This window comes from Oryzias latipes, chromosome 16 (assembly GCF_053564925.1).
Source record: "Oryzias latipes strain Hd-rR chromosome 16, Olatipes_Hd-rR_3.1".
Taxonomy (NCBI): domain Eukaryota; kingdom Metazoa; phylum Chordata; class Actinopteri; order Beloniformes; family Adrianichthyidae; genus Oryzias; species Oryzias latipes.
The window spans coordinates 35,981,006-35,995,267 of record NC_136252.1 but is presented as its reverse complement, the minus strand read 5'-3'; the positions used below and the strand labels follow the sequence as shown (position 1 = coordinate 35,995,267).

Sequence of the window (14,262 nt, the reverse complement as noted above, 5' to 3'; positions counted from 1 at the left end):
GACTGTCTGGATGTTACTCTGCTGGTGGACAGAGCATCATGGGGTCCTGTGGTGCCGGTGGATCCATTTGTTCTGTAGGTAAGGAATCCAGACTTGATGGCAGGACGGACGTCACTCTGTAGAGTGACTTCAACCAGCCAGTTGTTGTTGTTCAGGCAAGAGAAGCTGACTGAAGATGTTTCTGAGGTTTCCAGCCATCGGTTCTGCACAGTCTTTTAGCATTCAGCCCAGAACCCTATCTGGTGATCTGGTGTGAAGAATGAAAGTAGAGGTGGAGCAGACTGGGGGTAGAGCTGGAGATGCTGAGGTTCTGCGTAGAACAAGGACCAGAGGAACAGATCATAGATGTTCTGGAGATTTCCTCAATTCCTCCAAATTTGTTGACTATAGTTTCCTTCCTATGGACAGAATTCCCAAAGGTTCCTCGGTGGAGCTGGACCCAACAGACACGCTGTACTTGAGGGAGTTTAACGGGATGACCTCAAAGTTCAACTCTATGACGATGACGCATTCCTGTTTGAATGACAGACTCTCAATGGAATCACATGATCATGTGATGACTCCAACACACCTGTCATCAACTGCACCTTAAAAACAGGTGATGGATCAGATGGGGATGCAGCAATGAGCTCAGGAGCACATTTCTGAGGTTCCACCGACCAAATGATCCCACAAAACTCTGAAGATTTCCACAGTTTCTAAAGCTACACACACATTCAAGAACGTGTTTACCCCATGGTGTTCACACTGGACAAGCAGGGAGGGGCTTCTTTATCTAGTGTTCACTAGCACTAGGTTGTGGGCCCCCCCTCTGGCTCGTCTGGCACCCCCACCCGTCCCCCCACTGATCTGGATGAAGCTCGTCTGCTGGACTTTATATATGTAGCTGTAGATTTAGATAAGTTAATTCATCGCCTGTCCGTCCTGGGGGAGGATCCCTCCTTCATGTGGACCCCCCTGAGGTTTCTGCTTTATTCTGAAATCTGTTTTTATATAACTTTTCCTTACATAGAAGGTTTAAGGGCAGAGATGTCCAGTTTAGTTTAGTTTAGTATTTTCCTATTGATGTTTTCATGATCCTCATGATTTTACCGGTTTGAAGCCCGTTGAGACGACTGTTGTTGAGATGTTGGGCTACACAAATAAAACTGAATTGAATGAATTATTAGCTGGAGGTGGCTAGCATGAACCGAACATGAACAAAAAGGACTCCGACCGGCGTGGCGCGCGTTCAGGGGGAGGAGCAGACCCACCTCCATGGGCGTGCTCTCTGCAGACAACGCCGTGAAGCCCACGATGTCGCTGAAGTAGATGGAGACGGAGTCAAAGGCTTCCGCCTGAACCGTTTCCCCTCGCTTCAGCTGCTCGGCCACCGAGCTACACACAAGAACAGGTGTCACGTGTGCTGCTGAGTAGAACGGTGGTACTGCAGTCCTGCGGCGCTCACTGTGGTAGGATCTGGTACAGCAGGGCCTCGGCCTTGCGTTTCTCCTCGTGGTAGGCTTGAGTCCGCTCCTCCACCAGCTCCTCCAGGTTGTTGGCGTACTGCTCCATGCGGGACAGAAGGTTGTCCAGGATGTTGGTCCTCGACTCCCTGAGCACACAGGTGACGGCGCAGACAGGTGAGTTTACCTGTGCAGCAGCTGGAAACGTGTTCTTTGACCATATATCCGCTCTATTAGCTCGTGTCTGTCAGGGAGGGGGCGGGTCCTCTCTGACCCGAGCTCTTACTTGTTGTGTTTGCGCAGCAGCAGGCGGATGTGGTTGAAGTCCGGCCGCTCCGTCGGCTCCTCCGCCCAGCAGCGCTGCATCAGCTGACCCAGCTCGGGGCTGTGGCTCTGCGGGTCGATACTGGGTCTCAAACAGGGCCAGTCCCCCAGGATGACCCGGTCCACAATCTCTGCAGACACATTCAACACCCAGCTCAGCCTCGGCCCGTCGTCGCACTAAGCTGCTCCTTCCTGGTTTCACCTTTGGGGCTCAGCGGGTCTCCGTCCAGGTAAAAGGCGCCGCGCCGCAGCGCCACCTCCTGGAGGATGATGCTGAAGCTGTAGACGTCTCCCTTCTGGGTTCCTTGTGGAGGAGGATTCTCCATCCGGAGGAGTTCCGGAGCCATCCAGAGCTTCTCTGAAGGCCAAAGCAGAACCCGTCAGGCCCCGCCAGCAGGGCCCAACACTCAGACGGTCCTGACGGAGACTCACGGGCGTAGTAGGAGTGACTGTCGCTCCCCACATCGCTCTCCTGCCGAAAGGTGGACAGCCCGTAGTCTGTGATCTTCAGGACGAAGCGGTTGTCCACCACACAGTTGGAGGACTTGAGCTTCCCATGAGAGAAGATGACGCTGTTGTGGAGAAACACCATGCCCTGCAGAAACCCACAGCGGGTCAGAACCGACCCAGACAGGGAGCAGCCCGCTCAGGTGACAGGTGTACCTTCACAATGTCGTTGATGAGGGAGAACTTGAACATCCACTCCAGAGTGATGCTGTCATTCTCCAGGATGTCCTGTGAACAGACCAGCAGAGGGCGCTAGAGGCACACACACCCCTCCCACAGGTGAGCAGACAGGTGAGCTTACCTGCAGACTCCCACGGGGGCAGTACTCTGTGATGATGCAGATGTTGGGCGGGTCAACACACGCTCCAATGAAGCGGGTCAGGTGTTCGTTCTGAACGTCCCGCATCTGAACCAAAGCAAACCGGTTCAACATCCTGGAACCTCTGCAGGTTTTTCCAGGACGGACGTTCCAGGTGGGGGGGGCAGACAGACGGAGGACACTCACGTGTTTGAGCTCAAACAGAACCTTCCTGTTCAGCTCGATCCGCTTCTTGTTGGTGTATTTGATGGCCACGATGTTCCCCTGGAAAAAGCAGACTTCAGCTACTCCATCTCTGCTCTCCGTCAACATCTAAACCAGGGGGGGTCCAATTCCAGGCCTGGGGGGCCGGTTTCCTACCAACCAACCTGCCGTTGAAGCTCCTTATTGGCTAAACACACCTGATCCAGGTGATCAGCAGCAGATGAGGCAGGGATTCTGGAGAACCAGCAGGAGGCGGGCGCTCCAGGTCTGGATTTGGACCCCCCTGGTCTAAACCAACAGGCCTGGTCCGGGTTCAGAACCGCAGTAACCGGCTCACCTTGTAGTATCCGGTCTTTGCAAAGACCTGCAGGTTTCCGTTTGCCGTCATCAGCGAGCCGTAGTTGGAACCTCTCTGTGGAGAAACAGGAGGATCTTCAGGTGAGGATGAAGAGAGCCCTCCACGCCGGCGTGCGTGCGGCGTGGACACTGACCAGCGACAGAGTGATCCGGCTCCCGCTCCGCAGAACCTTGTCCAGGTTGCTCATCTGGATGTCGTCCCAGGAAATCCTCCACAGCTGGGCCACCAGCTCCTTCTCCAGCTTCATCTTCCTGCAGAACGGAAAGTCAGACCAGCACATGAACACGGGGCGGTCAGAACCAGCACTCCTGAAAACCTGTTCAGAACCAAATACTGGGTCCAAACCAGAACCAGTCCATGTCAAAGGACCAAGTTCTGCTTAAAAATGACTTCAGTCTGAAGGTCAAACTAACATCGTCCACAAATCTGATGAAGCAGAAACATCTGAAAGGACGGCGTTTCATGGTCCTTCTGGACCTGGAGCAGAACCAGAACTGATCCGGATCAAAGAAATCTGGATCTGCATGAAATGGACCAGGAATGGAGGAGCAGGAGGTTCCTGAGTGAGTGTGTGTGTGTGTGTGTGTGGGGGGGGGGGGGGGGGGGGGCTGAATCGGTACAAACACATCTCCATACATGACCTCCATCAGGAGAGCCCCCCCCCCACGTTCGGCGGCTCTCACCTGCAGATGAAGATGGCGATGGTCAGGGTCATGGTGAAGATGAAGAAGAGCGTGATGGAGACCATCTGGTGGATGGTGATCGTCTCTGACGGGAACACAGAGTTTTAGGTTTGGGGGGGCAGAACAGAGTGGCAGGTCAGCCTTAGAGCCCCCCCCCCCCCCCCTTAGGGAGGGGCTCTCCTCCTCAAAGGTGCTGAAACCAAAGTCTTCACAAAGATGAAGAGGCTGAGAGGAAGACTGCAGGACATTCAAACATCTACAACAGCGTGCTTTCCCCAACAGCCACTAGGTGGCAGCGTTCAGGTTCATGGATGAACGTCAGGCTGAAGCTCTTAACTCCTCCTCTGTGTGACCCCCCCTCACTGAGCAGAGCCCTTCATGCTGGCTTTCACTGACTTGTCAGGCAGGCGGGGTTGTCGTTCTTGAAGCCGCACTTGGGAACATCGAGAGGACGAGCTCCGCCCAGCCAGCGCACCGATGTCCCAGGAACCGGCGTCACCTGCTCCTCAAAGCTGTTGTACACCACAACGATCTGCAGACGGGAACCGGGTCAGACATGCAGAACCTCCCGCTAACGCGCCTGCATGCATGAAGGCTTCACCTGGAAGCTGCTGCTGTTGGTGTCCACCAGGTCCCACAGAGCAAAGTCCGTCTCTCTGTCCCCGCTCACGTCCAGGTGCAGCAGCCCGGTCACACCTGAGGAGGAGCAGAGGCTGAAGGAGGAGCAGAGACTGAAGGAGGAGCAGAGGCTGAAGGAGGAGCAGAGGCTGAAGGAGAAGCAGAGGCTGAAGGAGGAACAGAGGCAGAAGGAGAAGCAGAGGCTGAAGGAGGAGCAGAGGCTGAAGGAGGAACAGAGGCAGAAGGAGAAGCAGAGGCTGAAGGAGGCTGAAGGAGGAGCAGAAGCTGAAGGAGGAGCAGAGGCTGAAGGAGAAGCAGAGGCTGAAGGAGAAGCAGAGGCTGAAGGAGGAACAGAGGCTGATGGAGGAGTAGAGACTGAAGGAGAAGCAGAGGCTGAAGGAAGAGCAGAGGCTGAAGGAGGCTGATGGAGGAGCAGAGGCTGAAGGAGGAGCAGAGGCTGAAGGAGGAACAGAGGCAGAAGGAGAAGCAGAGGCTGAAGGAGGAGCAGAGGCTGAAGGAGGAACAGAGGCAGAAGGAGAAGCAGAGGCTGAAGGAAGAGCAGAGGCTGAAGGAGGCTGATGGAGGAGCAGAGGCTGAAGGAGGAGCAGAGGCTGAAGGAGGAACAGAGGCAGAAGGAGAAGCAGAGGCTGAAGGAGGCTGAAGGAGGAGCAGAGGCTGAAGGAGGCTGAAGGAGGAGCAGAGGCTGAAGGAGGAGCAGAGGTTGAAGGAGGAGCAGAGGCTGAAGGAGGCTGAACGAGGAGCAGAGACTGAAGGAGGAGCAGAGGCTGAAGGAGGAGCAGAGGCTGAAGGAGAAGCAGAGGCTGAAGGAGGCTGAAAGAGGAGCAGAGACTGAAGGAGGAGCAGAGGCTGAAGGAGGAGCAGAGGCTGAAGGAGGAGCAGAGGCTGAAGGAGAAGCAGAGGCTGAAGGAGGCTGAAGGAGGAGCAGAGGCTGAAGGAGGAACAGAGACTGAAGGAGGAGCAGAGGCTGATGGAGGAGCAGAGGCTGAAGGAAGAGCAGAGGCTGAAGGAGGCTGAAGGAGGAAAAGAGGCTGAAGGAGGAGCAGAGGCTGATGGAGGAGCATAGGCTGAAGGAGGAGCAGAAGCTGAAGGAGGAACAGAGGCTGAAGGAGGCTGAAGGAGGAGAAGAGGCTGAAGGAGGAGCAGAGGCTGAAGGAGGAGCAGAGGCTGAAGGAGGAGCAGAGGCTGAAGGAGGAGCAGAGGCTGATGGAGGAGCAGAGGCTGATGGAGGAGCATAGGCTGAAGGAGGAGCAGAGGCTGAAGGAGGAACAGAGGCTGAAGGAGGCTGAAGGAGGAACAGAGGCTGAAGGAGGAGCAGAGGCTGAAGGAGGCTGAAGGAGGAACAGAGGCTGAAGGAGGAGCAGAGGCTGATGGAGGAGCAGAGGCTGAAGGAGAAGCAGAGGCTGAAGGAGGCTGAAGGAGGAGCAGAGGCTGAAGGAGGAGCAGAGGCTGAAGGAGGAGAAGAGGCTGAAGGAGGAGCAGAGGCTGAAGGAGAAGCAGAGGCTGAAGGAGGCTGAAGGAGGAGCAGAGGCTGAAGGAGAAGCAGAGGCTGAAAGAGGCTGAAGGAGGAGCAGAGACTGAAGGAGGATAAGGCTGAAGGAGGAGCAAAGACTGAAGGAGGAGCAGAGGCTGAAGGAGGAGCAGAGGCTGAAGGAGGAGCAGAGACTGATGGAGGAGCAGAGGCTGAAGGAGAAGCAGAGGCTGAAGGAGGATAAGGCTGAAGGAGGAGAAGAGGCTGAAGGAGGAGCAGAGACTGAAGGAGGAGCAGAGGCTGATGGAGGAGCAGAGGCTGAAGGAGAAGCAGAGGCTGAAGGAGGCTGAAGGAGGAGCAGAGGCTGAAGGAGAAGCAGAGGCTGAAAGAGGCTGAAGGAGGAGCAGAGGCTGAAGGAGGAGCAGAGGCTGAAGGAGGAGAAGAGACTGAAGGAGGAGCAGAGGCTGAAGGAGGAGCAGAGACTGAAGGAGGAGCAGAGGCTGAAGGAAGAGCAGAGGCTGAAGGAGGAGCAGAGGCTGAAGGAGGAGCAGAAGCTGAAGGAAGAGCAGAGACTGATGGAGGAGCAGAGGCTGAAAGAGAAGCAGAGGCTGAAGGAGGCTGAAGGAGGAGAAGAGGCTGAAGGAGGAGCAAATACTGAAGGAGGAGCAGAGGCTGAAGGAGGAGCAGAGGCTGATGGAGGAGCAGAGGCTGAAGGAGGAGCAGAGGCTGATGGAGGAGCAGAGGCTGAAGGAGAAGCAGAGGCTGAAGGAGGCTGAAGGAGGAGCAGAGGCTGAAGGAGGAGCAGAGGCTGAAGGAGGAGCAGAGACTGAAGGAGGAGCAGAGGCTGAAGGAGGAGCAGAGGCTGATAGAGGAGCAGAGGCTGAAGGAGGAGAAGAGGCTGAAGGAGGAGCAGAGACTGAAGGAGGATGAGGCTGAAGGAGGAGCAGAGGCTGAAGGAGGAGCAGAGGCTGAAGGAGGAGCAGAGACTGAAGGAGGAGCAGAGGCTGAAGGAGGAGCAGAGGCTGATGGAGGAGCAGAGGCTGAAGGAGAAGCAGAGACTGAAGGAGGAGCAGAGGCTGAAGGAGGAGCAGAGGCTGATGGAGGATGAGGCTGAAGGAGAAGCAGAGACTGAAGGAGGAGCAGAGGCTGAAGGAGGAGCAGAGGCTGAAGGAGGAGCAGAGACTGAAGGAGGAGAAGAGGCTGAAGGAGGAGCAGAGACTGAAGGAGGAGAAGAGACTGAAGGAGGAGCAGAGGCTGAAGGAGGAGCAGAGACTGAAGGAGGAGCAGAGGCTGAAGGAGGAGCAGAGGATGATGGAGGAGCAGAGGCTGAAGGAGAAGCAGAGGCTGAAGGAGGAGAAGAGGCTGAAGGAGGAGAAGAGGCTGAAGGAGGAGCAGAGACTGAAGGAGGAGCAGAGGCTGAAGGAGGAGCAGAGGCTGAAGGAGGAGCAGAAACTGAAGGAGGAGCAGAGGCTGAAGGAGGAGCAGAGGCTGATAGAGGAGCAGAGGCTGAAGGAGGAGAAGAGGCTGAAGGAGGAGAAGAGGCTGAAGGAGGAGCAGAGACTGAAGGAGGAGCAGAGGCTGAAGGAGGAGCAGAGACTGAAGGAGGAGCAGAGGCTGAAGGAGGAACAGAGGCTGATAGAGGAGCAGAGGCTGAAGGAGGAGAAGAGGCTGAAGGAGGAGCAGAGACTGAAGGAGGATGAGGCTGAAGGAGGAGCAGAGGCTGAAGGAGGAGCAGAGACTGAAGGAGGAGCAGAGGCTGAAGGAGGAGCAGAGGCTGAAGGAGGAGCAGAGGCTGAAGGAGGAGCAGAGGCTGAAGGAGGAGCAGAGGCTGAAGGAGGAGCAGAGGCTGAAGGAGGAGAAGAGGCTGAAGGAGGAGCAGAGGCTGAAGGAGAAGCAGAGGCTGAAGGAGGCTGAAGGAGGAGCAGAGGCTGAAGGAGAAGCAGAGGCTGAAAGAGGCTGAAGGAGGAGCAGAGACTGAAGGAGGATAAGGCTGAAGGAGGAGCAAAGACTGAAGGAGGAGCAGAGGCTGAAGGAGGAGCAGAGGCTGAAGGAGGAGCAGAGACTGATGGAGGAGCAGAGGCTGAAGGAGAAGCAGAGGCTGAAGGAGGATAAGGCTGAAGGAGGAGAAGAGACTGAAGGAGGAGCAGAGACTGAAGGAGGAGCAGAGGCTGATGGAGGAGCAGAGGCTGAAGGAGAAGCAGAGGCTGAAGGAGGCTGAAGGAGGAGCAGAGGCTGAAGGAGAAGCAGACGCTGAAGGAGGCTGAAGGAGGAGCAGAGGCTGAAGGAGGAGCAGAGGCTGAAGGAGGAGAAGAGACTGAAGGAGGAGCAGAGGCTGAAGGAGGAGCAGAGACTGAAGGAGGAGCAGAGGCTGAAGGAGGAGCAGAGGCTGATGGAGGAGCAGAGGCTGAAGGAGAAGCAGAGGCTGAAGGAGGCTGAAGGAGGAGCAGAGGCTGAAGGAGGAGAAGAGGCTGAATGAGGAGAAGAGGCTGAAGGAGGAGCAAATACTGAAGGAGGAGCAGAGGCTGAAGGAGGAGCAGAGGCTGATGGAGGAGCAGAGGCTGAAGGAGGAGCAGAGGCTGATGGAGGAGCAGACGCTGAAGGAGAAGCAGAGGCTGAAGGAGGCTGAAGGAGGAGCAGAGGCTGAAGGAGGAGCAGAGGCTGAAGGAGGAGAAGAGGCTGAAGGAGGAGAAGAGGCTGAAGGAGGAGAAGAGGCTGAAGGAGGAGCAGAGGCTGAAGGAGGAGCAGAGGCTGAAGGAGGAGCAGAAACTGAAGGAGGAGCAGAGGCTGAAGGAGGAGCAGAGGCTGATAGAGGAGCAGAGGCTGAAGGAGGAGAAGAGGCTGAAGGAGGAGAAGAGGCTGAAGGAGGAGCAGAGACTGAAGGAGGAGCAGAGGCTGAAGGAGGAGCAGAGGCTGAAGGAGGAGCAGAGACTGAAGGAGGAGCAGAGGCTGAAGGAGGAGCAGAGGCTGATAGAGGAGCAGAGGCTGAAGGAGGAGCAGAGGCTGAAGGAGGAGCAGAGGCTGAAGGAGGAGCAGAGACTGAAGGAGGAGCAGAGGCTGAAGGAGGAGCAGAGGCTGATGGAGGAGCAGAGGCTGAAGGAGAAGCAGAGACTGAAGGAGGAGCAGAGGCTGAAGGAGGAGCAGAGGCTGAAGGAGGAGCAGAGGCTGAAGGAGAAGCAGAGACTGAAGGAGGAGCAGAGGCTGAAGGAGGAGCAGAGACTGAAGGAGGAGCAGAGGCTGAAGGAGGAGCAGAGGCTGAAGGAGAAGCAGAGACTGAAGGAGGAGCAGAGGCTGATGGAGGAGCAGAGGCTGAAGGAGAAGCAGAGACTGAAGGAGGAGCAGAGGCTGATGGAGGAGCAGAGGCTGAAGGAGGAGCAGAGACTGAAGGAGGAGCAGAGGCTGAAGGAGGAGCAGAGGCTGATGGAGGAGCAGAGGCTGAAGGAGAAGCAGAGACTGAAGGAGGAGCAGAGGCTGATGGAGGAGCAGAGGCTGAAGGAGAAGCAGAGGCTGAAGGAGAAGCAGAGACTGAAGGAGGAGCAGAGACTGAAGGAGGAGCAGAAGCTGAAGGAGGAGTAGAGGCTGAAGGAGGAGAAGAGGCTGAAGGAGGAGCAGAGGCTGAAGGAGAAGCAGAGACTGAAGGAGGAGCAGAGGCTGATGGAGGAGCAGAGGCTGAAGGAGGAGCAGAGACTGAAGGAGGAGCAGAGGCTGAAGGAGGAGCAGAGGCTGATGGAGGAGCAGAGGCTGAAGGAGAAGCAGAGACTGAAGGAGGAGCAGAGGCTGATGGAGGAGCAGAGGCTGAAGGAGAAGCAGAGGCTGAAGGAGAAGCAGAGACTGAAGGAGGAGCAGAGGCTGAAGGAGGAGAAGAGGCTGAAGGAGGAGAAGAGGCTGAAGGAGGAGCAGAGGCTGAAGGAGAAGCAGAGACTGAAGGAGGAGCAGAGGCTGATGGAGGAGCAGAGGCTGAAGGAGGAGCAGAGACTGAAGGAGGAGCAGAAGCTGAAGGAGGAGCAGAGGCTGATGGAGGAGCAGAGGCTGAAGGAGAAGCAGAGGCTGATGGAGGAGCAGAGGCTGAAGGAGAAGCAGAGACTGAAGGAGGAGCAGAGACTGAAGGAGGAGAAGAGGCTGATGGAGGAGCAGAGGCTGAAGGAGGAGCAGAGACTGAAGGAGGAGCAGAGGCTGAAGGAGGAGCAGAGGCTGATGGAGGAGCAGAGGCTGAAGGAGAAGCAGAGACTGAAGGAGGAGCAGAGGCTGATGGAGGAGCAGAGGCTGAAGGAGAAGCAGAGGCTGAAGGAGAAGCAGAGACTGAAGGAGGAGCAGAGGCTGAAGGAGGAGAAGAGGCTGAAGGAGGAGCAGAGACTGAAGGAGGAGCAGAAGCTGAAGGAGGAGTAGAGGCTGATGGAGGAGCAGAGGCTGAAGGAGAAGCAGAGGCTGATGGAGGAGCAGAGGCTGAAGGAGAAGCAGAGACTGAAGGAGGAGCAGAGACTGAAGGAGGAGAAGAGACTGAAGGAGGAGAAGAGGCTGAAGGAGGAGCAGAAGCTGAAGGAGGAGTAGAGGCTGATGGAGGAGCAGAGGCTGAAGGAGAAGCAGAGACTGAAGGAGGAGCAGAGGCTGAAGGAGGAGCAATTCAATTCAATTCAATTCAATTTTATTTGTATAGCCCAAAATCACAACAACAGTTGTCTCGATGGGCTTCGAAGTAAAACATGAACTCAAAAGGATCACGAATACAAAGAGTTCAATAGAAAAATACTAAAATGAACTAACAAACTGACTAAGCTATACTGGCATCCCTGCCCTTAGACCCCCCTTCGCGGTAAGGAAAAACTCCCAAAAAAAACGGATTCCGGAAAAAACGAAGAAACCTCAGGGGTGCCCACATGAAGGAGGGATCCTCCCCCAGGACGGACAGGCGATTTACCAGAACTCTTAGAGAAGAATTAACTTATCTAAATCTACAACTACATATATAAAAGTCCAGCAGACGAGCTTCATCCAGCCGTGGTTATCGGGACAGTCAAAGGCGCGAGTCGAGCCGGAGACAGGAACCACAGCCAGGTGTAGGAGCAGGAGCAGAGACGAGATACTCGGTCAGGAACTGGAGCACGGATGAAACAACTGGAGTCTGGAAGCACTCCCACTCCCCAGGAGGGGAAAGAGGGACAATACATGAATCACTGCACCAAACAGAGGCATGGAGAACTAAATGATAAATGATGATCAAGAATAGAGGAAAGGAAGGGTAGAAGTAAAAAAGGAAAGAGGACAGAACCCCAGTGTACCATAGTTACCCCAGCTTCAACTTCTAGCAGCCTTTTAAAAGAAATAGTTATTATTAAGTTTAATTTAAACAAACTAACATTAAGTTAAATAATCTCTGAATACTAACTAGTCTGACAATAATCCTGTCCAAAGAGGAATGTTTTCAGTCTAACTTTGAATGTAGAAACTGAGTCGGCCTCTCTTCCATGAGCTGGGAGTTTATTCCATAAGACAGGGGCTTGGTGGCTAAACGCTCTACCTCCAACCGTACTTTTACTAATTCTAGGAACCACAAGCAGTCCTGCATTTTGCGAGCGAAGTATTCTGATTGGTTGGTAAGGGACTATGAGGTCCTTAATATAGGACGGGGCCATTCCATGTAAGGCCTTATAGGTTAACAGGAGGATCTTGAACTTGATTCTTGAATCAACTGGGAGCCAATGGAGCGAAACTAACACAGGAGTGATGTGATCTCTTCTGCTAGTTCCTGCTAACAATCTAGCAGCTGCGTTCTGAACAAGCTGGAGACTTCTTAAGGAACTCTTAGGACACGCTGCTAACAAGGAGTTACAGTAATCCAGCCTCGACGTAACAAATGCATGGATGAGTTTTTCAGCATCACTCTTAGAAAGTATATTTCTGATCTTAGCAATATTCCGCAGGTGAAAAAAGGCAGTTCTACACGCCTGAGATATGTGAGCCTTAAATGATAAATCCTGGTCAAGTAAAACCCCAAGGTTTCTAACTGTGGAATTGGGGGCTATACTTATACCATCCAGGGAGACTATCTGAGCAGACAGAGCATCTCTGAGGTTTTTAGGACCAAGTATAATGACCTCAGTTTTTTCTGGGTTCAAGAGGAGGTAATTAATTGTCATCCAGGTCTTGATGTCACTGATGCAGGCGTTCAGTTTCTCTATCTGGTCATTCTGGTCAGGCTTCATGGATAAATACAACTGCGTATCGTCGGCATAACAATGAAAATTAATGCTGTGTTTCCTGATTATGTTTCCTAGGGGTAGCATATAAAGCGTAAACAGGATCGGTCCCAAGACTGAGCCCTGTGGGACTCCATAGTTGACCCGAGTGCACTGAGAGGAATGGCCATTTACATTAACGAACTGATACCTATGGGACAGATAGGATTTAAACCAGTGGAGAGCAGATCCTCTGATCCCTATGTCCTGCTCTAATCTATGGAGTAAAATACCGTGGTCGATAGTGTCAAAGGCTGCACTGAGGTCCAACAGGACCAGAATAGAAAGTATTCCCTTTTCTGAGGCCAATAACAAGTCATTAGAGACTCTAACTAGTGCAGTTTCCGTACTGTGGTGAGGTCTAAACCCCGACTGAAAGTCTTCAAAGTGGCTGTTGTCCTGTAGGTGGCAGTAAAGCTGCTTAACTACAACTCTTTCTAGGATTTTAGAAATAAAGGGCAGGTTTGATATCGGTCTATAGTTGGCCAAGATGCTAGGATCCAAACTGGGCTTTTTCAGAAGAGGTTTAACAACTGCATATTTAAAAGACTGTGGCACGTAACCCGTTTCCAGAGAGGCATTTATCATTGTTAATATGGGATCATTAATTAGGGGAAAAGTTTCTTTAAAAAGTCTGGTGGGAATTGGGTCTAACAGACACGTTGAGGATTTGGAGGACGTAATAATTGATGTTATTTCCGCTTGATCCACAGCAGTGAAGCAGTCTAATGTTACAGAGGTTTCTATGGATGCCTCCATTTCTACCGCTTCAGCCTGTTCTGGGCTGATAGTAGGAATAACTTGATTTAACTTATGTCTAATATTTGAGATTTTACTATCGAAAAATGTAAGAAAATCATCAGAGCTGAGAGAAACAGGAACATGTGGTTCTACTGAGCTCTGACTGCGAGTTAATTTAGCTATAGTGCTAAAAAGAAATCTTGGATTGTTTCCATTCTCTGATATTAAGGTTGAATAGTACTGGCTTCTAGCTCTACGCAGGGCTTTTTTATAATTTAAAAGGCTATGTTTCCAGATATCCAGAGACTGCTCTGAACCGGAGCGGCGCCATTCTCTTTCCAACTTACGGGTTTCTCGTTTAAGAGAACGAGTTTCAGCGTTAAACCACGGTGCTACTCGGTTTTGTCTGACGAACTTAGGTTTCAAGGGGGCAACAACATGGAGTGTACTCCTGAGGGCTTGTAAGGCATCATTAACAAAGTGGTCATTTATACTAGGACTGATACTATGGGAGCTGGTCTCAGAGTATTTTCTCAGAATATCACTAAGTACTGGCTGAACTGTGTGTTTAAACTCAGACACAGAACGGTCAGTTAAGGTTCTTCTAAGCTGTTTCTTATTCACTGGGGCAGAAGGATGTTCCAGTGTAAACTGGAAGGTAATCATAAAGTGATCAGAAATGATGGGGTTAAGAGGAAGGACACTCAGCTGGCTGATCTCTATCCCATGGGTTAGAACAAGGTCCAGGGTGTGCTTATGACAGTGAGTGGGTTCATTCACACTTTGGGTGAAACCAACATCAGCTAATAAAGCTGCAAAAGCCTTTCCTAGACAGTCACTGGGGTCATCAACATGAATATTAAAATCCCCTAATATTATAGTTTGATCTGAATCTAAGACAATAGTCGATAGGAAGTCGGAAAACTCAGTTAAAAATTCTGAATATGGGCCGGGGGGGCGATAAATAATTATGAGTAAAACAGGTTTTCGAGTTTTCCTGTTTGGGTGACTTAAAGACAATATGATGCTTTCAAATGAATTATAAGCATTTTTAACTTTAGGGCTGAGAAGTAAGCTAGACTGTGATATTACTGCCAAACCACCTCCTTTCCCTGAAATCCTGGATTTCTGATAGTTAGCATAAGTGGGGGGGGTTGCTTCATTCAATCTAACATAGTCATCCTGATGGAGCCAAGTTTCTGTTAAGGCTAAAAGACTAAGGTTTTTATCAGTAATTAACTCGTTGACTAAGAGGGACTTGGAGGAAATGGATCGAATGTTTAATAAACCGCATTTAATTCTGCTTGTGAGAACTGCTGTCTGTCACTTTAAGGTTTCTATGAC

The 14,262-nt window shown here is 52.6% G+C and overlaps 1 protein-coding gene across 2 annotated transcripts in view; it reads right to left on the bottom strand.

The window, feature by feature from the left end:
• olgc2 (membrane guanylyl cyclase) overlaps positions 1 to 14,262 on the bottom strand; it is a 69,352-nt gene that overhangs the window by 2,374 nt on the left and 52,716 nt on the right. For both annotated transcript variants that reach the window (XM_023963808.2, NM_001105080.1), the window contains 13 exon segments: positions 4,442 to 4,536; positions 4,237 to 4,372; positions 3,841 to 3,925; positions 3,291 to 3,408; positions 3,137 to 3,211; positions 2,782 to 2,859; positions 2,578 to 2,682; positions 2,433 to 2,504; positions 2,202 to 2,364; positions 1,972 to 2,127; positions 1,732 to 1,900; positions 1,448 to 1,594; positions 1,254 to 1,377 (listed from right to left, as the gene is read on the bottom strand). In XM_023963808.2, the coding sequence (XP_023819576.1) occupies positions 1,254 to 1,377; positions 1,448 to 1,594; positions 1,732 to 1,900; positions 1,972 to 2,127; positions 2,202 to 2,364; positions 2,433 to 2,504; positions 2,578 to 2,682; positions 2,782 to 2,859; positions 3,137 to 3,211; positions 3,291 to 3,408; positions 3,841 to 3,925; positions 4,237 to 4,372; positions 4,442 to 4,536 (1,523 nt within the window).